The 24,281-nt window shown below is 40.2% G+C and overlaps 1 protein-coding gene across 1 annotated transcript in view; it reads left to right on the forward strand.

Moving 5' to 3' along the window:
- The window catches only part of ZNF536 (zinc finger protein 536), a 241,721-nt gene extending 222,056 nt beyond the window's left edge, over positions 1–19,665 (forward strand). The window contains exon 6 of the mRNA XM_018086169.3: positions 19,235–19,665. Coding sequence (XP_017941658.1) covers positions 19,235–19,470 — 236 coding nt within the window. The 3' untranslated portion in view covers positions 19,471–19,665. The remainder of the gene's footprint in view (positions 1–19,234) is intronic.
- Positions 19,666–24,281: the final 4,616 nt, after the last annotated feature.

The raw sequence follows: 24,281 nt of genomic DNA on the forward strand, positions 1-24,281 counted from the left end.
TGTATCACATTTACCCAAAGAGTATGATTGTATGTGTAAATTAAACTATTGCATGCCCATGCTAAATTAGGTATTTGTGAATGCAGTTACTTAATTTGCATGTACAGATTAAGTTAGCTCAATTAATCACTATGATAGTCCAATTTTACACAATTGTGACCCCACCGATGGCAGTTGAGTTGTTTTGCCACAAATGCTGAAATAATGTTGCAGGGAGATGGGTCCAACTTGTGCACAAGTGAAGCACGTGCTCTTGCAAAAAAACCCGGACAAAATGCAGTTTATAATGTGTCAGTTATCATCACTTCTGAGGATATTTTATTTATGAAAACCGGTTATAGCTATACAATATTTGATCAATTGCTATTAAGACCCCAGCATCAGAACCATGCCTCTCACATCTGGCCCTTTTGTTTGGGCTAATTATGATGATGATCATGGATTCAACCTGTCTTAAATCTCAGATGTATAAAGTGGGCAGATTAAGGACATTTGTTCATAATTAGGATTCCTAAATGAAAATCTGGGAAGTGCTTCTTGGAATATTTATAGTCTTGTTTCAGCAAGGCTTCTTGTTGTGCACATCCTCTCTGTGAGATGAGAGCTCTGTTCCTTGCACCCGTGTGGTCCATTTTATACATTCCTTTCAAACCTTGTCTAACAAGCATATTCTCTGTGCCATCGAAATTAAGGAGCAGCTCCATAAAAGCTGCAGTATAACACATAGAAATTTTTGACTCCTTTGGGTACATGCTGTTTGTGAACCCAGTGGTGTCCCATGTAGCCCTATGGACACATGTCCTGATACATCCTTGCCTTCCCTTGGCATTGAAGCTGCCAACACCTCTCACACCCAATTTCCAACTCACACTCAGGGCTTTAAGGTAGTCATTACTCACATAAGCATCTGCAAATATATTTGGGCTAATTCTCACTACTTTTTTCACACCCACTTGTTATTTTATTTAATATATGTAGCCAAAATCCAGAACCCCTTGGCTCTAAACATCTCTGGTAACAAGAGACACCTGCTAATGCTCTTAATCCTTATTCCTACAGGCCCCTTGGCCAACAGGAACTGGTGTGATGGGGGGCACTCTGCTTCCACCACAGACGACACAGCTCTGCTCTCATGTGTCTTTTTCTTTGCTGGTATACTTTGCTGACAGTTCTGAAGCCAGGAAAAGTACAATGGGAAGTTTTAATGTGGAGAAAGATGAAGCCTGGCGTGTTGGTGTTTAAGTTGCTTCTTGTGCAAGCTGGGCTCAGGTTGCCTACGTGGTGCATCGAAGCCGGTGCTACCGATGGCTCTTGGCTGGTTTGTTCCTGCCCCTGGTGAGCAGACAGACCTGTAAACCCACTTCTGTGATGGACTAGACTGTGACCACCCCAGAATGTGCAGCATGGCACCTTTGCTGTGAGCCTGTGCCCAGGAGCAGTGGGCTCTGCGGGCAGCTCACTGTGCCCACCCACTGTGCTCACTGTGCCCTCCTCAGCTGGTGCAGACTGCTGTGCTAAACCAAGCAGCCCATTCCTTTGGATAAAGCTGAGAGGGGGAAAAAAGGCAGTTAAGATTGCAGAGCACATGTGACCTGTACAGTGTGTGTGATTTTATATATACATATATATATATATATTTAAAGCAAGCAAAGCTGTTTATGACCTGGTTTTGTTAATTTTGTTTTTCTTGGATGGGAAATGGGGTGATAGATTCTGTGACTTTTTTTTTCTCCAAGAGGCCAGGGGGAGGAAGGGGACGGGAAAGGAGAGTTTTGGTTAAAGCGCGAACAAGAAATATTTCTTCCAAAAAACGAGATTTTTAGTATGTCAACATTTAGATGTGAATTGTTCTGATCAAATATTTACTGCTATCGGGAGCTGTGTAGAACATTAATCTTAATTTGTTTTTCTTTTTCTCCAAAGCAATGATTCCAACATAGCTAGGAGATCTGTGTCTTTAAAAATAAATAATGTAGCAGAACGGCATATTCTTTGGTACAGAAATGCTAGCCTGTGGCATCTTCTGCAACTACAAAGCAGTCTCGAGCGAACTTTCTTCCCTTTTTATTAATAATTCCCTAAATCAATGAAGAATCTTTAAAAGTTCCCCTTCACTTTGCTCCTGCAATCCTCTTGCTCATGCTGGCTTGTTCCCCACCATGTATCAGTCATTTGGATAAATCTGTGTGTGGAATTTTGGGAGCACAGACTGCAACCCACTAATTCCATGTGCAAATACAAAGCGAGTTTTCTCTTTTCTCCTTTATTTTTTTTTGGTCAGCACAGGGTTTTGGGTTTTTTTCCTGAAGGTGGCAGTGAAAGAAAAAAAATAACTCCCTTTGAAGATTTAGGAATTTTATTACAAAACAGATGGACAAGTACTGTATTTTACCCATTTCCCCTTGTGCCCATGAGCGCTGACAATGAAAACTACAGCTCCTATAAAGTGCTGATCAAATTGCGAAAGGTGGCCTTTCCCAGCAGCCTGGCACACTCTAGCATTATCCCAGCTTATAAATAAACGGATGGGCTGAGCCACTTTGGCTTTTTTTTTTTTTTTTTTTTTTTTTCCCTCTTAGTCCTTACCAAGATAATTGAGGATCATAATGGTGGGAAAGGACTGCAGTCATCATTCGCTGCCTGTCAGGTATCAGTACTCATCTTCGTGTCATCCGTCACCATTGAACCACTCTGTCATCTTTCCCCAGCCTTCAGCGCCGCTCCTTCTCATCGTGTTCATTATCTCCGGCTCCGACCCAGCCCCCTCCCCCAGCCCCTGTAAATGCATCTTTGTGCGACTCTCAGTCTTCTGATTATGAATCGATGATCATGTGGTGTAAGAGAGATAGATGGCTTTTAGTTCCATCTTGTCTTCTCTAATTGTAAAATATTAGTTACATTAGACTGTGTCTTTTGATTAATGGAACTTATTTGGAGTGGCCTCTCCCAGCCCTCCCCCTTCCAAAGTCCTCCACTGACTTTTGAGAATTGAGTGATTTCACTTAAAGCAGACAAATAGGCCCTTCAGCAAGGAGATAGCTGAGCTCTAATATTGTGGGCAAAGCAAGCTCACGGAGCCGGAGTTGTGTGTGTGTGTTTTAAAAGAAAGGCTTCAACTCTGCCTAGACAAACACAGACCATTTATTAACGTACGTACAGCCGTGCTATTTTGCAAATCCAGCAATTCTTATAAAGCTGAAAAACAGGACATAAGGCTGAATGCCTTCTGAATTAAATTAATCTTAGATAGGAATTAAGAGCATCCTCGCTTTCACTTTGGATGAAACAGGTCAGTCCAGAACTTTGATGTATTAATGCTAGCATGAAGTGTTATCTTAATACTCTCTTTTATACTTACAGGACATATCATCAGCCAAATGTCTCTTCCTTGTACATCTGACACTGCGAGACATTCGTCCTTTAATACAAAATTTATCTTATTTGGCACTATTTACCTAAACGTGGTCTGTTGATAAAGTCCTTGCTGTACAAATGGAAAGGCAGTTGACTAAATCCCTTATTATAAATAATCACTGTCTATCTTTCAGTGTAAATTCAAGGACATGTTCACTTTCAAGCTATCAGTTCAATTAGAAAAGGTCTATTCACTGTCGATGTCTATATCTCATGGAAATAGGAAAGCACAGTTAATAAACAAATCAAACTATTTTAAAAAATAGCACAGTGGATTATGAATTCTGGAGCCCATGCTGATGGTGACACTGTCAGGACACATGCTACACAAAAATATATATAAACAGTGTTATCTAATTTTTTTGTGCTACCTTCAGGATTTAAATCTGACCTTTGTGCCTTCCCTCCCCGAATCTTTAACATTATTTCAGAAGAAAATGCCTATAACATACCTTCCATTTATTAAAATTTAAAGAATAAGTTTGTACATGTATAAAATGCTTGTTAAGCCCTATTCAATTTACTTCTTTTTGTTAAAGAATAGGAAAACTGGTTTGAGGTTGTGAACAATTGCGTGTACAATATCAACTTGGGATGGATGCCAGCCACAGAGCCGAGGAGCAGGGGCAGGGGGTCAGGACATGGCTGTCCTTGCTTTTCCTGATTTTACTGTGATGGCTGGGGCAGTTTCCTATTTCTGAAAGGCTTTCACCATGGTAGCCATGTGATTACAGAAAAATATCTCTCTGTTCTTTTTATAAGGAAGGAACTCTCTAGCCTTTCGTATTACGGAAAATGCTTGAAAGTAAATCCAGAAAGCTGGAAAAAGTCCAGAAAAAAAATCCAGTTTTTTAATATGTATATATTTTAATATGTCACTAAATTAATCACAACCAATGGAATTTAAAGGAACTTTTACAGTGGCCTGGGTCTTGATACCCAGAGGCTCAGACTGGAAGGGGTCTGTGTGCAAGATCAGCGCTCTTCTCCATCCATGTGCAGCTCCAGTCCTGCTCTCATCTGAGATAAGAATTTGGCTCCTGATGGGTATTTCTGCACAGTATTTACCACCCTAGAAGGAGTGATTATATTTAATGGCAGAATTTCAGTTGACTTCTCAATATGTATTGAGTTGACCTTTAAGTTAAACCACAGATTAATTTTTTTTAGTTGTCTCTTTAAGCACATTTATAGACCTCTCTGTTCTGATTAGCATAATGGTAGATAGAGAAAAGTTACCTGGGTAAGATTATTTGTTGAAATCAGAGAGATTGCATGCCTTCTCTAGAAGGCAAAATATTTTGGCCCCCTCTAACCACTGTATGCATTAGTTTTGTAGCAAAATGATTTTGGTTTATACACAGAGAAACCCAAGTGGGTATCAGTTTGCTTGAAAGCCCAGAGCCTGCCATTGATTTCATGTAAGTAAACCTTCTCTCTGGAAGACTGTGAAGTCAATGAGGCTTTTGTGGGATTGAGTGGCTCTCCTACAGCAGCAGGGCTTGGAGCAAGGCTGGGACATTTGCCTCTTTGCTACCTGACATGCTGTGATCAGCTGAAGTTCTTCAGAGATAGTTAGGGAGCTCTTTTACTCTAAATTATATAAAAAAATACCCTAACACCCTAACTGGACACTGTGTCCCACTGCCTATAAGAATCTTGGACTTCTCCAATTTTATTTAAAATAAAATCCTCAGTAACGCCTCGTCCTCTGTGTACCAACACAGTTTAGTGTCTATAACTTCCAAGTTATTGGAACAGGATTTTGGTTTTGTTTCCTGTGACATTTAAGGGTTTTACTGCATGTTCATCATGTGCCCTTCTCTGGGTGGCAACTCTTGGCTTTAGGGACATGTGGAAGAGCAACCTCAGTTCTGGGGTGTTTGTTCTTCTCCATGTAATGAGTGCAGCAATCAGTTTGATCCATGTGACCCCCAGTGATGATAAAACTACCACTCTCCCAGTTAGTACTGGCCCAGGGGGCTGCAGCCTGCTGACAGCCAGTGGTCAGGATAGTGCCACAGGTCTCCCTCCACAAGTGATGAGCTGGTGGCCCCTCACCCAACCTGCTTCCTTGGAGCCCTCTGTCCCTTTTACACATGGAGTGAACACCACTTAAAAGTGAATGCAAAAAATAAATACAAAAAGGAGCATAGATTCAAAATGAAACAATGCAATGTGCCAGCTTTTACCCCCAGGCAAATTTTCATGTCTCTTTTACGAATCTTTGTAAGTAAGGGCCAAGCTACGAGCCCCCAGCTCAGGGACAACTTAGGCTCATGTATTGTGTAAGTGCGTGTGCATTCCCACACTAGTCTGTGGGATGACTTACAGGCTTTGTAGCATGCATAACCTTCAGCAATTTGCTGAATCAGGGCCTAAATACTGAAATATTCTTTAATAGTGCTGGCTCCACTATGAAACTCTAGAAGGCACATTTCCCTCTCAGTGTCTCTCCATAAGACTCATCAATGATAATGGAGTTACATTAGGCACATCTAAAGTTAATTATACAGTTACCTCCTTCTTGGCCCCTGTTTGTCAAAAAGAATATGATAAAAAAAGAAATCCTCTGTCTTCTAACATCTATTTTTGTTTGAATTTTGATCTGCCATCTAGGCAAAAGAGTAAAGACCACAATGAGAAGGCTTTCAGTAGGTGGGTCTGGATGTTTGTTAGCTGAGAGCCAGCGTGGGAAATGTTGTGTTAGGAAAATCTGCAGAAAAAATTCTATGGAAACCAAAGCAAAAGAAATATTTAGGGCAGGCTCTTCCTTTTTCAAATGAAGTGGGTAGCTTTTAGGGATGCTGATTTATTTTGGAGTGCGGGTTTAGAGGCATGCTTCAATTGGAAAAAAACAGATGCTAATGTTCACTGAAAACTCAGGAATTTATAATGTAGAGATGAGGTTGAACGAAACAGTAGATCTAGAAATTCTGTAATTCACTATATATTTTTTAAAAAAGGAGTATTTTTTGTGTTTGTTTCTTTAAGTTTTTTAACATGATCTCACAGTTAAATATCGTGAGCCAAAATCTTCTATCCCTAATACAGGGAATGTCTCTAAATGTCTTGATTTTGGTATTTGTGCATATTGCTGAGGGATGCCAGGTTTGTCTAGGGATCCAGTAGCTTTGACATACTCTAGTTTACAGTACCTGGAGTGTGCTCAGTTGCTAATGCGTTTTGCATGCGAGATCGCTGTGCTTCAGCATGACAGCTAGGAAAAAATGTCATTTTATTTTTAATTGCAGCAGGATACAATTTGGGGGGAGGGGGGAATTAAAATCTGATTCTTTGTTAGAGATTTGTTCTACAAGAGTCCAGCCAGAAGCCTTCCAGTCCTTAATAAAGTCAAATTCCTCACTGAGTGTTCCCGTGAGCTCTCGTGGAAGCCAGCGGGAGTTGCGCATGAGTACGGAGGGCAGCATTTTGCCCTTAGGACTGAATTTCCCAACTGACTATTCTTTTAGACTGTCTTTTGATTAACAATCTGTTTGCAGCAGGCGAGGGCCAGGGAGGCAGCGTATACCCCACTGTTCAAATCTGTGGCAAAATATTCTACAGAGAGCTACTTAATAAATATCAACTTGCTCCAATAGTCATTGAGAAATACCTCAACTGATAGCAATCAATTGAGGGCTGAGTTGGGGGGGAAAAAATACAAAAGGACATCAAAGAGGTTCTCATTCCTAGTCTATTGCTCTATTTAAGGGTCCTATAATTCGGTGAGGTTGTGTGCTAAATAATTTGTAAGCCTTCAGAACATCCAGGTTATTGTTTGTGGACAGATGGTGCATCACATTTTATTGCTTATTCCTTCTGTGGTTTCTCATATGCAGGACTGATGTGCACTCTGAAGTCTTTGTTTCCTTGCTAAAATCTCTAATCTAAAACAGGCAATCAAGCACACAGACAGTGCTTCAGAAAGCATAATCATACTTTTAAAGGGGGAAAAAAACATTTCAGCTGCAGTTAGGAAGCAGATGTGTTCCCTGAAAATGTAAAAGGTTATCAGAAGTATATAGGAAAATAGACACGGAATTTGGGAGCGCCGGGGAGAGCATGTATTTTCCCTCTGTGCTGCAGGGAAGGTGTACCCCTTCCCAAGGCTACCTGCTTTGTATCTGACTCTCTGCGGAGCTGGTGTAGTGAAAGCCTTCAGAGACCAGGTTTTGCTTCCACCTTTCCCCTGAGATTGGCAGTCTTTGTCTTTTACAGGCAAGGAGCAGCCGTGTTGTGATCCTGGAACCGCTGCTGCCCCGAAGAGTTAAATCATGTTGATATACAGGAAGGAAATGGAATAGACTAACTCTACTCTTTTCTTCCTACGGATTTTTCTTTTTATTCTGAAGATAGAATTACTGTTTGTAAGCATCTGAAAGTCATTAGTGGCTCTGCAGTCTGTCAGGTGCCGACGCAAAAAACTGCTGAAACTGAACGGGTTCCTGTGCGGAGTGCTGGGAATTTGTCATGTGCTGATGAGCAGTTATAATAATATATGAGCAAATCACAAGCATTCTGCAAATTAATCAAATTTTTTTTCCCCTTCTCCCTTGTCTCTGGGAGAGTGGCTTTGCCGGCAGACGTAGGTGAAGCAGTTTTACTCACAGATGGTAGCTCTGGCATCAGATGGAATTTATATAACAGTAATTCTGATTTCCTGCCAAAGTAGCACTGAAAACACCAGGGAGATTGTACAAGACAAGTCATGTGGTTTTGCTGAGGTTGTTGTGGGAAGTTTAAGGGGGGAAATCTCAAATTTTCCTCTTTGCATTTATTGTTTTAGCCTGAAGGGCCAGAAATTGTACACCATTCTGCCATCGGCGAAATCCAACACATCTTTTTTTATGAATTGCGCTGAAAGAGTGCTTCCCAGCTGTTGGAACTGCTGGCGGGGAGGGAGCCGCATGACTCCTCATCCTTTCCCTTTCCATACAAGGATTAAAGGAGGGAGGGTTCAAAAGGTTGCTGCACTACATGTTGGAGTGAGGCAGGGTCTCCCTTCCCAGGAAGCGATGCCATGTTCACTTAGGTTATACTCCCTCTGGCATAACGAAATAGAGGGGGGGTGTTCAGGGCTCCAGCAAACACAACAGCAGTGACTCTCCCTCCTCGTTAAAATGGGAGGGTTTTGAATGAGGTTAGTCGAGTAGATTAAGGCTATTAGTTGTGTCTCTGATGACATTTCCAGTTTGATCAGTAAAAAACAGACACGTGGGGGTTTTTTTTACACATTAAGGTAAGTGCCTGGTGCACTTGTCATACAGCTGAAACCTGCACTGATCTGAGGACAGGTCCAATCCTGACCTCGCTCAGAGCAGTGTGGGTCTGTTCAAGCCACGGGCTGAGAAAGCAGAATCAGGCCCAGTGGCTTCTGAATTGGATCACGTTTTTAAAAACAAAAGCAGTCTTCCCTAGAAAAATATGACGGTGCTTTTATAATAGCAGCATATTGAGTAATGCATGGAGCATCGCAGGACTGCTGTGACACTAAAAGAAAAAAATAGAGGTGAGCAGAACGGGAGAACTTTCAGGGGCTGTTTTTAATAAAGAGGTGAATTCTTTCTGCAGTAGGAAAAATGATAAAAAGATGGCGTATCAGCTACATTACGCAACAAAGTAATGCTGCTGTGTTTTTATAATGTAAGGCACTGCCCATTTGTTTTGGTTTACGTGACTGCAGTGAAATAAGTGGATTAGACTGAAACTTTAGCATGCTTCATTGCAGCTGGTTGCAGACATCTGTCATTCCTCAGCCATACATTCTGGATCATGCCAAGAAGAAAAAGCAAAGTCTGACACCTTTCATTTTAGAGAGCCTTTTATAGAGAAGAAAAGGAGAAGGGGAGAAAGCATTTCCTTTGTGACTTAATAAAAAAGACACTTTTTTTTCTGTGACAACACCAAGAGCACTTTCCAGAGGGAGAGGTCCTGCAAAGTTAACGCTCAATTTATTCTTTGCAACCTTTTAATTTTTACTGTTTGAGCTCCTGGATTGTTGAATGGGATATTATAAAAATATGGTGGGTTTTTTTATGGAAACATTAGCTACATGTACACCTACACAGGAAACATGCCTGGTGAGAGGTGGGTTGCTAAAGGTCCCCACTCAGGCTGTGCTCATGGTAATTTGGTGCTGTGAGGGCACATAATGTGGTGGCATTGCCCGTAATTGTGAGTTGTTCTGCAAACTACAGTCACAAAATCCCATAAAGTGATGTTTTAGCAGGATGATTAGTGGGATGGTGAGCTACTCGTGGATAATTTGAAATATTAGCTATTAGAGAGATAGATATTTATTTAAAGTGTTATTTATTTAAAGTGTTTATTTAAAGTGTTTTGTTTTTCTTCAGTCTCTCTACTAACACGCTGCTGTAGTTAGAGAATCATGAGGTACGCGACAAGTGATAATGTGACAAAATACCATCTAAATTACCCTGGTTATGTAATAAAGCAACAACTGAAATGAAAGCAGAACATGCTTAGCCTAAGTGACATCATACATGCAGAAAACAAATGTTCTAGCTCAGAGTCCCCCTTCAGCAAACATTATAGCACATGGATAATTCCATCCCTTCTCACTCAGGTGATTCGTGGACCATGGGACTGATGGGGAGAACCCCTATCCTTACTGGGCTGTGTACAGAGGGGCAGGTCTTCATATGGTGCAGGCTGGGTGACTGTCCAGTTCAACACCGCTGAGGATATGACACATTGAAATGTGGGCTGAAAAAAATTTAGAAAGCTGAGTATGAGATTTTTTAAATTCCATTCCACCAAATAAAATAAAGAAGCTCAAGACAGTTGCCCAGAGTGAAAGATAAAATGCTACTGTATTTATGAATTGCTAGGCAGAATAAAGGATATTTGGTAGCGAAATACCCTCACTAACAAGATCTTTCCTATTAGCACCTCTGAATTGCACATTCTCTTTACTAAAATCCCAGTGCCACCAGTATAGCATTTATTCTGGGAAACCATAGGTACATTAAATTCAAATAAAGCTTCATTCCAGAAGTCCTAAATGCTCCCTGAAATAATAAATATTTACTGAGACAATTAAAAAATATGACAGAACATTAGAGAGAAAACTTGTGAATGACCTAGTAGGAAAACTGAGATATTTTGCTCAGGGGGGTTAGAATGGGAATGTAATGTTATTGGCGTGATTAAAACAAGTAAAGGAGTGAATAGGCATAACAATTAATTGAAATATGTAAGTAAAGACAAAGGTGGGACTCTGAACATGTAATTTTGATGATCAGAAGAACTCAGTTAATATTAAAGAAAAGCCTGCCACTTACCTTCAAAATGTGTTTCCTTAGCTGCAGTCTACTTGAATCCCCAAAGCACAAGGGAAAGAGAGGGCTGTGAGGATTATAACCTGCTCACTTCCTGGGCTTGGGTATCTCTCTTCTCTCATGTGGAGGGGCCCAAGCTGCAGAGATGAAGGGATGTGCCAGGCTTCGGGAGAACAAGAATTGGTGCCAGAGTGGGGGGCATGGCTGGAAATGAAAGCTTGGGCAAAAATACAAGGTGCTCTGAGTTTAGGATTAAGAAAGGGATTGTGCTTTCTGTAACCACTGCCATTATAAATTCAGTCAGAGTCAGCCTACTCTTTACAACAGGTATCTAGTGCCCTTGATAAGAACTCTGTCCTCTACTTATGTGTATAACCCAAAGTAAATAAATATGAAAAATTAAATGTAATTAAATTTCCCAAAGCATGGGACAACGATAGTCTGGCATTTTGAGCTCAATCAATGACAACATTCCCACTAACCTCGTTTGGAGCCCGCTGAGGCTCCGGGCTCGTAACTCACCTTGTCATGTCCAAACCCGACCTGGTTTGGCATCGTGCATGGGGGGCTGTGCCAGGACAGGTGTGTACACCCACCAGCAGTGGTCTGGGATACACAGGTCCTTAGAAAGCACAGTCTTCAGCCTTTATTTCAGAATTTTAGCTTTACAGGGTTCCCATAAAGCTTAATATTTGTTTAGGAGGAGCTTTTCAGCTATTCTGCTGATGCTTTCCCTTTCTTCCAAGAAAAGATCCGTTCCCCTTCTAAATCAAAAGTTCCTGTGTGAAAAGCTTAGTCTTCTGAGAAAGAAAAAAAAATTCTTGTGCTATGTGTCTGGAGCAGAGTAATCCTGTTGTTTTATCAGCTCTGCAAGAAATGGGAAATGTTTGTTTTCCCAGGATTTGCAAGTCTCCCTTACACCACCAGTGACTTACCTTGCCATTTCCTAATTCACTTGTATTTAGTGCACTGCAGACGGCTGGCAAGTTCCTCACTCTGCCTCCAAATAATTATCCTTTCCATGCTCTGTATAGCAAAGGTGACAAGTGTTGAATTTGTGATGTTTTCCATAATTTTGTGACTGATTTTTTCAGTAAGTTAAAAGCATATCTGTGAAGGACAACAGTGGAATTTCTCTCTATCAGGAGTGCCCAAGTGACTGGTATCCTCTGTGTCAGACCAATCTGCATTTGGCTGTTTTACATAGCAGGGTTGTTTTGGTGGTGGGGTAGGGTTTTTTTTTGCTTTTAAAGGAAACTTCAGTGATAGTTATTGTAACCTTTTGAGACAGGAATTGAGTGGTTACTTTAAGTACAGTTTTTATTTTAGGGGGAACGTGTAAAATTAATGTAATAATTTAGTAATATGTGTTGAAGGCAAAGTGTAGCACCAACTTTTGCTTTCCCCTGTCATTATTGAACCTTTTAGTGTACTCATCAGCAAGTTGATTTACCTATTTGGAAACACAAAACACTGTATAATGCACTAAATTAAGGTCAGAGTCCACCTTTGATTACATTTCAGAAAAGCCAGGTAGGTATCTGAGGGTTTAATTCGATCCAATGAATGAAGTTTTTTTGTTAAAGTAAAAATCCTTGATAAAAATTAGTTACAGATTAGGTCTTTTTATTCTCCAGCTCTTCTTCAGGCAGTGATAGTTCAGTTAATTGCCACCCTGCTATTTCAGGTGCCTGTAGACTGAATGTCCATCTCAGCAAAACACCAGGACCACAGTGCCACAGAGTGACTTTGGGATGGGTGCTGGCCTTGGGATGGTGGGGTTTTTTTTAAAAATGTCCTTAATGCATTTATTTAGGATCCAGCTGGTGCCAACTTTTGCCATGAGCTGGGTCTTCACCCCAAATTTAACCTCCCCTAATTAAGATCTTTCCAGTAACTCACAGCAGAAGAAAGTGCCTGTGTTTGGACCTGAGCTGCCCCTGGAAGTGCTGCCCCTGCTCAATACTAGTGTGGGGGGGATTGAGTAACTAGGCTGATGCCACTTACCACGAGCAATTCATCTGATTACCTCTTAGGACTATTTGCAGGATTGAGCCTGGTAATGAAGGAATTCAGTTGATCAGGGGGCTGTCCTAGCTTTGGGTATCCCATGGGAAATGTATCCCAAAGCCTTAGCTTCGGTGGGTGAAAATGTTTCCCGATGTTCCTAAAATTCAGATACTTCTGCTTTTTTTTGGTTTTTTTGTATACTTCCACAGAAAATCATCAAAAAGCCTCAGACAAGGCTTTTTGGTTTTATGGCTTTTCCTGGTCAACAAGAAATAGAGTTTTTAAAATTTAATTTTAGTTTTTTTGTAATCCAATAAACACATAAACTTCACAGAATATTGAAATTTTCCCCAAAGATCATCTTGGTTGGTCTTGGACCTGTGTGTAAATAAACATATACTTTTCAATTGTTTTATAAAAACTTCTATTACATATATGAACCTGATGGGGTGTACTTTAATCTGTCTGGTATTTTGGGAGTTTCATAAAATGCATATTTTGAGACCAATAAAGTGGAATGGCTCAATCAGAGCCATTATTGTCTATTGGACAAATATATTTATTCAGCATTTTCCCATCCATACTGTTATGCTCCAAATCCGAATGGCTGCTTTAGAGCCATTCCACTCTCCTGGGTAATGCATACAGTACTTGGGATGTTTGCTGTGGATAGTAAATGTATTTATGAAAATTTATACGTTAAAAAAGGGAAATCACACTAGCCAAGATTTAAATGAAAATAGTTTTCCCTTTGCAAATGCGTGTTATTATGCTATAATATACTTTAAAATGGCAGTGTTCACCAAGAGGCCTGAGAACTGTGGTCTGAGAAAGCCATGAGCTCAGCCCAGCAGTCACTGCCAGAGAACTGGAGGTGCTCAGAAAATCTCTCTACCTACAAAGAAAACACACGGCCATTGTTGCCTGCTGTTGGTTCTGAGGCAGCACACACTTCATCTGTTTAAAGATGATTGTACCTCGAACAGAAGCTTGTGTGGGGGGAAAAAAAAAAAAGATTTAAAGCAGCTCTTCCTGGGGAGGTCCAGGCTCACTGAAGGTTTGAATGAGGCTTGCAGGCTTTGCTCTGCAGCAGATGTGTGATTACATGGACCATTCCACCAGCAACGCTGTGGGACTGAGCATCTCAGTGCAGCAGGCAGTGGCCATCCATCCTAAGCCACTGCAACTGGTCCTGCAGGAGTCCTGGTCCTGGCTGGAGGTGGTCCTGGCCATTTGGGATCGCTACAGCAAGCCCAGGAGGTCAAGTCCGGATCTTCAGGGTCCAACATCCCAACTAAAGAGATTTGCTTCTGAGAAATTCAAGCCTTTGAGGCTTTTTCAAATATCTCTTGGCGAGGGAATAATTTGTTTTAAAGAGGTAATTGCTGTTATTTTCGATTTTCACCAAAAGAATATTCTTAAACCAGGCAAAGAAATCTGAAATGAGTCTGCCGTATTGCATCTCAGTAAGTGCTATAGCCATTGGCCATCTAAGGGAAAACATTCTGTCAGATAATCATGGCCATTTTTGCATTTTAAGGGAACAAATGTCATATCTAAGAAACACATTTTATTCAGAGCTTAATTATAATTTATAGTACATTGCGCAGCATTTGTTTTCTGTTCATCACGTTATTGCTCTTCTGCCTTTTCCCTAAATTTATGCATTAAATCGTGTGTCTGTATGTGTGTATCTGTGTATATATGTACACATATGCAATATAATAAAAAGTGGTGTAGTGGGCACAACAGACGGCTTGTGTGTGATGTATTATTGGCATTTTTCTTTCAAATTACCGTTTTCTTGCTGCTTTGGGAGAAAGCCATGATTTTGCTGTGATTAGTACACTTTTAACAATCTGGAATAAATTCCTGATCTTATTCATGTGACTAGTTCAATGCCCATTTTTACGTTTTAGTGCAAACCCCTACATATGTGCCTGCAATACCACAAAAATAAGATGTTTCTTTGTGGAAATTTTATAGAATTTGGATGCTGATCAAATATTTTTAGAAGTGGAGAATTAATGCGGCTTGACCATGTAAATGATTTTTTTAATGAAAAAGACTTTAGTATTCATCACTCTTTCTCTCTCTCTCTCGTTTGTGTATTCCTTTGTGCTAATCTTAAATAATGGATCCATATCAAAGTTAATAAATTAGTAACTATTAGCAGTGTTTGGATTACAGTAAGTAACCCAATGACACTTCATTGACATTGACTTTTTATGTGTTCCAATAATACATTTTGAGTTTTAAAGATTAGACAAAGCAAAATAGGGTTTGGCATGTGTTTGAATCTTTAACAACTCTCGGGTAATGGCTTTGCTTAAATCCAAGGCCCCTGCTTTAGGTAAACTTTCATTTAAACGGTCCTAAACCCCAGACTGAGATCCATGTCTTTCTCAAAACCTACAGCTTCTGACTGCTCAGCTGATGCACCATGTTGGGCTGCATCAGTCATGCCATGTTATGAAACCTAACGCGATGTGACTGATGCAGCCTGACGTGAAGTGTCACAAAGCAACATATCAGATCACAAACTTGAAAGAAAAGAAAACAAACTTTGCTTTTTTTTCTCCCTCAAAGCCTAAATTAATGAAGCAGCATGTATTCTTAAAAAGGTGGACTAGTTTCAAACTTTGAGGGGTTTTTCTTAATATGGGCCCCACAGAAAACTCCTCCATCCTGATCAGAAGGTCCCTCCTGTCCACACTCCTTGTTCTTCCCAGGGTTCAGTCAAAACTAGAGAGGATGATGAGCCTGGGTCACCACGGCACTGCTGCCCTGCTGGGACTGATCCTGGGAGGTTTAGATCACTGTCAGAGGAGTGGCTCCAGCAGGTGCTGGAGTTAATCACCCTTCCTGGGGAAATCCATACATCCTAAAAATGTTCTTTCAGTCCAGCAATCATTGTTGTCATTTTAGCTACTTTTGATGGTTATTTTCTGCTGTTGCCTTTCCCTTAGACTGTCAGCTTCCATCCAAAGGATTACAAAGTCTCTTCACATCTCAGTTGCAGGCTTGATAGAACATTGTTCCACAACAGAATTATTTCAGCTGCAAACAATATATTGTCCTGTAGCCTCACTTTTTGATCAGAGAAAGATGCAAACCATAGTTTGCCCCCTAGTTGGCCTACCTTTTGTCTAATTTTCCTTACTACAAATGCAAGGCATTGCACATCATCTCCTGAGATATCAGGAAGATTCTTATTTTCTTTTTCTTTGTTGTTTTTTTTTTTTTTTCTCCTGAAGGCTTTCATATAATTTTATTGGGAGATATATAGCGGGTAAAATATATATGAACTATAGCTTGCTAAGAAAGAATCTACCAACCACTGCTAGATAAAACATTATAAATTTATTGCCAACTTATCTGGGAAGGGTTATTTTAAGAGCCTGCTGCCCACAACAAGTTTTTGAGCTAAAATTAATGAATGGGATACCTAAGAGAAATGGGAATTTTTTCTTTACCCCTTAGTTACAAGCAAATTGCAGATATTGTTATCTTTGCAAGCAAGAATAATCTCTACTTTTTGTACTACTTCTGCTGTAAACAATGTACCGCTTGCTTTCCTATGACCCTCACTCTGTATACATATTTATATATTATTCATATTGGATTAAAAATGAATGTGCTCTTTACCACAGTTGTACTGCATAGTGACAATACAAATTAACTTATTGTGTACTTACTTTTCACAAGGCAGTGATGTGAAATTTTGATGGCCTGAAAAAGTAAGTCGTGGGGGAGGCAATGCAGAACTGAATCCTTGTACGTGCACTTTATATTGTCTGATTTATTAAAGTGCGTTGAATTAATAAATGACATTCCCTGTATGGAATTGCACGGGTTTGAACTTGGTTCAGTGCTGGGCAAAAAGGGTTTGCTTTTAATCTGGTGCATGTGAGGTGGTAGCTCCAGCCATGCCTCGTACATTCCTTGTTTAGAATTTGTTCTTTGCAGGAAAGAATTAGGAAGGCCATTTATTAAGAGCCACTTGGGGGAAAAGCATTAAGAGCTGGTTGGTGAGATCACAGAATCACAAAGTCATAGAATGCTTTGGGTTGGAAGGGACATTAAAAGTCATCTAGTTCCAACTCTCCTGCTGTGGACAGGGACACCTTTTGCTAGACCAGGTTGCTCAAAGCCCCAGATGGTCAAGTGAAACACCAGAAATATTGGAGAGGAGCTGGTGCTGCTGGTGTAGTCTCACATGTCAGTGGATGTGACAGTGGCAGGCCTTTATCTTTTGGAAAAAGGGAAAAATCAATTACCCATGGAGCAAGTCTCCTTCCCCTTTACCCAACATTTCTCTACTTTGGCCAAGGCACTTTGGCACCTTCCCAAGCAGAGTGTGCAGTGGACTCCTCAACTCTGCCCAGCTAGAGGAGTTGAGAAGGAAAGAAAGAGTCCAGAACCCAGCTGTGAATTCTGGTGACTTAATCCATCTCTGACAAACAATGGGGGAGATACAGTGGTTTTCTTACTTTTTTTCCCCTGAATTTTCAAATATCTCTAGGTTTGCCAAGACAATGAAAATTAGACTTTCTCTGGACCTTATTCATTCCCAGACAGTTTTGAGAGTGCTTCCAATTTTCAAATTTTTTTAAGCATATTTGTGCTTCTGTATTGATTTTAGGACTGACTCTAGGAGGCACTGGGGGCACCTTTAATCTCTTCTTTGCTTATTTCCTCATATCTTCCAGCTGAAAATTTTCTCTAAAAGCCCAATCCAATTTATCTAACATTATCTATGTAGGTTTCTTCCATTGCTATTGCCATGAAATTTTTCACTGAAATTTGGCTTTGTAATGATTAGCAGCTTACAGGCGTAATTTTTTTCCCTACAAAGCTGTTGAGGAAAATGTCTTTCTTTTTCCCAGAGAGAAGCAGAAGACTGACCGACACTCCATCCCAAGATATAGGCATAAACAAGCGTATTGAAGGTTTTGCAGGGTGGTCATACTTTTGGCAGTGTTCAACTTATAAAAGCAAAGGGTGATGGGGAGCTTTCCATCCTTGAGAAAGGAAACAAGCCTGTAGTCCTGTGGCAAGGGTTTGGGGTAGCAAGCAATATGTTTTGGGGGACAGCTTTCAAGTGGTGGTTTTTATGTTGCAGTAAACTGGCAAGTTATTTGAGCAGCCCAGAGCACTAATGCTGGCTCAGGTGAATTCACTCTGCTAGAGATGCTCATGCTGGTGTGCCAGCAGCTACCCAGGCTCCCATCTCTGCTGGGAAGACTGGTAGCATTCCCACTCCAGTGCAGGTAACACTGGACCAGTGCACAACAGGTGTCTATTTGTATATTTGTTCAATTCTCGTCTAAAATCAAGGGGAGAGAGTTCCAGCCCCTTCCTCCATAGTGGGAAGCATAGTCCTCCTCCTCTGCTGCTCCAGAATCTGTTTTATGCCCTGTTAGATAGTACCACAGGAGCAAGGGAAAATGTGCTCTTCAAATGTGGAGATAGGGTATTGTTTTTCACTTATCCTGGCTTTATGTAGATGGTCTGGCACATTTATTTATTCATTTATTTGAGCAAATTAAAGCAAGCTAAGCGCATTTGACCTCAGATGGTCCTGGTTTAAGTTAATTTGAGAGACAAAGCTCATAAAGTTCCAGTAAAACACATCAACAACTTCCCAGCATAGGTTGAAATGTGATTGTTGAAACATAACCTCCAAAACCAGATACAGCACGGAGATTCAAAGTCACAATAATCTGAAAAATATAGGAGAGTATATTGATAGCCTTACTGAGAAGTGATGCCTTTCACTCATGCCTTTGTTACGCAGTCGATTGCTGTTTTACCCGCAAGAAGTGCATCTATCAGATTTTGTGCATTAACATTCTTTCTCTAATCTAACTTGGACATTTTATTTTAAAGCCAATGATAACCTTGGGCCCCGCTCCAGCAAACACTTACATGCTTGCGTATCTTTACTCACAGGAGTAATCTCACTGGAGTAAATGTTTGCAGGTTTGAGGCCTTGGCTATCTCAATCCATTATTTCTTTCCATTAAAAAGTAATCTGTGCGATTGAAATAAAACATACAATTCTTTACTCAGAAACCCACCCAAAGACAAAGTGTGTTTATTAGACTAAGGGTCTGCACATTGTCATCCTTGAATTGCACTTCAATAAAAAAAAAGATAATTAACAAATGTAAAAGAAGACAGCTTTGTACACGCTGTATTTACAGGAGTTTAGTTTGAATCGTGGGCTGACAGATTTACGGCTGGGTCTGAGGAGGGAGATGGAATAGCTGCACTGCTCCGGCAAGTCCGAAGCAGAGAATTTTTAAAATGCAGTTTCTTTAACAAGGCATCATGCAAAGAGCACAGATTTCTTATTCTTGCTGAGGCCACGCAGCGATGCCCCCACCCAACGGGAGGGGAATCTGCCAGGGGGCTCCGGCGTGTCCAGTCTGTCCAGGCTGTGCAATGTCGGGTTCAGGGGCAAAACCCAAAAACTAACCAGGCTCTCGTCTGTCCCGCAGGTCACCGGCCTTTCCAGTGCAGATACTGCCCATACAGTGCCTCTCAGAAGGGAAACCTGAAGACCCACGTTCTCTGTGTCCATCGCATGCCTTTCGACAACAGCCAGTATCCCGACCGCAGGTTCAAGCGCTCCAGGGTTGACTCCGAAGCTTCTGGGAATTTGGAGGAACCTGCAGCTGTCAAGCCGGGGAGCTCGGCAGAGCTAACGGAGGAGGGCAGCAAGGCCCAGGAGTGACGCTGCTCGGCGGGTCCCTCTCCGTCCTGCAGTAGCCTTTCACACCAGGTTTAGATTCGTGTTTGGGTGAGAGCTGGCTTAAAACACCTTCCAAGGGAAGGGGTGACAAGTTCCCAGAAGTGTACAGGATGCTGAAAACATTTAAGTATATGTATATGTACATGGACACACGGACATATATATATATTTGGACACACGGAGAGATTCAGTCACACACACACCGAATATATATCTACATACACACACACACACACACACACAAAATACACACATTCCATATGTGTGTGTGTGTGTAAATATATATATTACACACAGAAAATAAATTTTCCAGCCCTTGAAAATGGCTGCTAAACAGTTACCTGGCAACAAGTACTTCCAAACAACGTAGGTGGGTTAATAAAGTGATTTAAAAATGTTGAGAGGTCGTTAGTTATTTAAAAAGCAGGGCAATATCAAACTTAAAAGTGGTCTTTGTCCAAAAATAATGCTCTTAACAGAAAAATGATACCCTCTAAATGATTTAGTGTTGCCTTTAAGATTGAGGGGCTGTGTTTTCATTGTTGAAAACACCTTTATAATATGACACCAGCTGCTGTCATTTGCCTAGCATAGTAATGAGATGTCTTGGTAGACTGCCATGGTGCCAGTCTGACTGGAGCTGTCATTGCAGAGAAAATCAATTCAAGTGGTGTTGCAACTGCAGTGTAGGAGAAACCTTAGACGGCCCATAAGCTGGGGTCAGTACTGACCTATGTTGAAAAGTATTGTGATATTACATTTTCTTTTTTTTTTTTTTTAATATACAGCCAAATGAATCAATGGTTAGAAAAAAAAATCTGCGGCCTGATGTGTGATTGCAGATTTGAAATGTAATTCCATTTTTTGTAATCATCTTGCAGTATTGAGGGAAATGCTTTTATTCTTTTTTTTTTTTCCTTGTTGATGAAGAAGTAAGTTGCTATAAAAGTAGAAGTACAATATATAGAAATATTGTTTAGTGAAACTAGTCAGCCTTATCTATAGAAGGTGCTGGTGAGAAACAGAATTTTATTACATAGGAGATTGGTAATTTTTTTTCTTCTTCCATTCTTTTCTTATTGGTTTTTCAAACTTCCTTTAAATTCCTTTTTTTTTTCACACTTGAATGAAGGATTCCCTGGTCATGGTTAATTTTCATATATTAGTTTTTGTAAGTGTTACAGACACAGTGCAGAAGTTTCTTCTGGAGCAAGCCCTTATAAAGTAGCTTGACCTAAAATATGAATCCAAACTTTCTGTTCTTTGTCTCTAATGAAGAAAAGTGTTTTAGATTATATTTCTTTGGTTTTGTAAAACAAATGTGTTCTATATTTTTGCAGATTTTAGCTTTTTTACTGATTGGATGCTCCAAATTTAGTAAGGTCTTTGCCACATAGAAAGCTGTTGAGAGACTATAAAGAACCACATACTTAAAAAAGTAAGAAAAATAACTAAAGGTTTATTCTGGAACTCTCTGAATGGCATAAAATTTTATCCTTCTAATGTACTTCCTTTGATAGAAGCAAAATTGGTGCTGTTTATTGCAATGGTAGAGAAGTATTAACTTCTTCTAAAACAAAATCATCCAGACTTTAAAAAAAAAAAAAGGAAAAAAATTTAAAAAAAAGTCAATATTTCTTTGCAGGCTGGGAGCACAGAGTAAAACCCCAGGGCCTTAAAACTTCAGCTCTGCCTAAAGCAGTTTACAAAAAATACTAAACTGCAATCAATGTAAATAAAATTCTTAGCGCTACCCTGAGACTGGAAAAAAAAAAATCTCAGGCTAATAAGGAATACGGTTTGCATATGCTGTCGGAAAGGATGTCATCCAACTGAAGTTTCAGTTTAAATGAGGTCACTGTGTAACTTGGACCCATCTGGCACAGAGCAAGCTGCTTTTCTTGTTTTTCTAGTATAGTTCTCACTGCCTTACTTAAATCGAGTTGATAAACTTAATGCAACTGTTTCTATGATCCTAGATAAAGGATTGAAATGTTATTGAACCTTTCTGACTGTAGTAAGCTTTAGGATTTTAACTGCACTACTGTGTTTGGTGACTGTGTCAGTCGCTTGCTTTGTGTGTTTGCGCCGCCTTCGGTATCTTAGCAAAAAAAAAAAAACAAAAAAAAGAGAGAAAAAAAAAAACAAAACCACCCCCCACATTCCATTTCTTGCACTTTTTGAGCTCTTTCAGTATTCTTTTGTGTCTTCTGAGCATTTTCAGATACGACAGGCAATAATTCTGTTTGTGACACTGGAAACATCTCCCGCTCCTTGTGATGTGTGTGTTGATTCCATTTGGTCGGGTGCTACTGTCCCTTCCTCCCCTCTGACATAGCCCTTTTTTCCAGAACATTTGTAACTTGTAATACAAACAAGTGACAGCAGCAGTGATGCATTGTCAGTTTCTGAATATCATCATGCTTCTCATATCTAAACATGTCAAGTTTTTTCTCTGTAACTTCTGTAGTCTGTGATACTGGTCATAATACTGTCTACATTCCTACACAAAGAAAAATTTCTATCTTGGAGGAAATCTGAGATCAATAGAGTAGAGGATTTTGTTGCTATGCTTGTAACAATTAGAAAACTTTGTATTTAAAGTTTATTCTTGGTCATTATTTATTATTATAATACATCAGTTGACAGAACTTTATTCTGGTATAGAAGTATTAAAAGTTGTTTTTTCAGCAATGACTGTTTTCTTTCTGCTGTTAGAATAAAAATGTCTTTGAAGCAGTACAGTTTTATCCAGTGTTTTACGCAATAAAACCTCTACCTCTGAAAAAAAAAAGTTTTCCTACTTGCTTATGTTTATTAGGAACAGTTAAAACATTATTTTCTTCAGCTTTGTCAGATTTAAAAAGAAAAAAAATTAATGCCAGTAAATTCACAGTTGTTAGGCAGTTACTGGAGTGTATTATGCTGGGTGTGTGTGCTCAGTCCACTTATTAATCTGAACAAATCTATATACAGTATATACATATATATATTATATATATTGTGCTTAATTAAAAGACTGTGGAAATCTGTTTTAGCATGTAGTAATAATTGTTTTATATACTACTACTTATGTACTATAGAAAAAGTCTTGGGGTCTATCAAGCTTTGATTTGAAAGTGTTTGAAGTGTGTATCATACACTATGATGTATAAAGTCATGTTTTCACATTAAAAAAGATTGTTTGTATAGATCATATATTTGGCTTTAGAAAATTGTGAGGTTTATTGTTATGGTGCATGTTAAGAAAGCTGCCCACACTTCAAAGAATGTGTAAGTGCTCCCATTCTCCTGGGTAGATCTTTCTTCTTCCCCTTTAAGGTTTTATCTGCACATTTGAAAGGAAATAAATTAAAGGATTTTTCACTTCTTAGAAAAGTAAGGATGATTAACATCAAAAAAAGATGCACCAAATCTGAGAAACTACAGCAAGTATGGGGAGGAGAGAGGAACATGGCCTTGCTCCAAAAAAAGCTGAGAAGGCAAACATGTTTAGAAAAGGGAAATTTTAACATTAAATGGAACCGGTTGTACCCACAATAATAAAGTTACATTTTAGCTTGAATTCTCCTGTAGAAAAAGGTACAAAAATTGTCAGAAGGGTTAAGATTTAAAGCGTATCGTCAGAGAAATTCAGTTATTTGGTGACTGAAGGTTGCAGTGAGGAACTGGCAGAGTGAGTGTGTGTGGCCATGGGAATCGTGGAGCTGGTGCCAAATTCCCTGGTGTATGGGCAAATGCCACAGGTCTCTTCATCCACAGAGAATAAAATCTGCAATGCATCAAAGTTTAATCAAAATCCAAGAAGTTAATGATTTTTTGGGGGTGTGTGACACACCCTCTCGGGGGGAACCACCCTTCCTAGGCACACAATGGTAGCATGTGAAAATGTGGCTGGAGGATGGATGAGCTCCAGGCTCAGAGCTGAACTCTGCCTCACAGCAGGATCACTGTCCTTTCAGGTAATCACTGTGCCCTTGATCCAGGGAAAAACAGCCATCTGGGGAGCTGGGGTGGGTGGGGGGTGTCTCCCAAAGGTTTTCCTGCCTTCTGGTTTCAATAGACAATAAATGAAAACGTGAAAACCTGATTAAGGAGCAATGACTGTCTCACTGCACCTCCACAGAGATGCTTGCAAACACAGCCTCCTTTTATGGACCTGAATTTCCGCTGGGAACTGTGCATTAAACAGTACCTATATCCCCTAGGAAACCATGAAAATGACCACCAGTGGCCGTGTACCTCCAAGTGTGGTGTTGCATCACCTGCCAAGGCAGTTTGTGGGGAAGAAGGTCTGAAAGAGGAAGGTGGTTGTCTCATAGAAGTCTGTGGAGGTTTTTGTTTCCTGCAGCTGATGGGCAGCCTTCCTCACACAGATGGTGGGTGTCTTGACAAGAGTCTTCCCACCTAACATCACAAGGCTGCTCTCAGCTCTAAGATAATGTTTCTTGTTGAAACTTTTATAAGGACTATAAGCCCTCTGCCTGTTGTAATTTGGGAATTGAATATTTCCCCCTATCTGCTTAACATCTGCATTGTAACAGTACGTTATAAAACCCTCACCTTGTGTATTGTAAGCATGTTCCCAGTGAAATTATTAACTATTGTGGTTTTCATTTCTGGATATCGCTGCTTGGCATGATCCACCACAGTGGAAGTATGTTTCCGTCGGGAAGGCCGGGGAGAGGGAGGAGGGAGAGTGAAGCTGTGGTGTAATGTCATATTAAAAATGTCACCCAGCTGAGTGTTAGAGGGGCTGTGAGAAGTTCCACAGCTCCTCACCTGTTGGTGTT

The sequence above is a fragment of the Manacus vitellinus genome, unplaced genomic scaffold, assembly GCF_001715985.3.
Source record: "Manacus vitellinus isolate BGI_N305 unplaced genomic scaffold, ASM171598v3 scaffold_10_pilon, whole genome shotgun sequence".
In the NCBI taxonomy this organism is placed as follows: domain Eukaryota; kingdom Metazoa; phylum Chordata; class Aves; order Passeriformes; family Pipridae; genus Manacus; species Manacus vitellinus.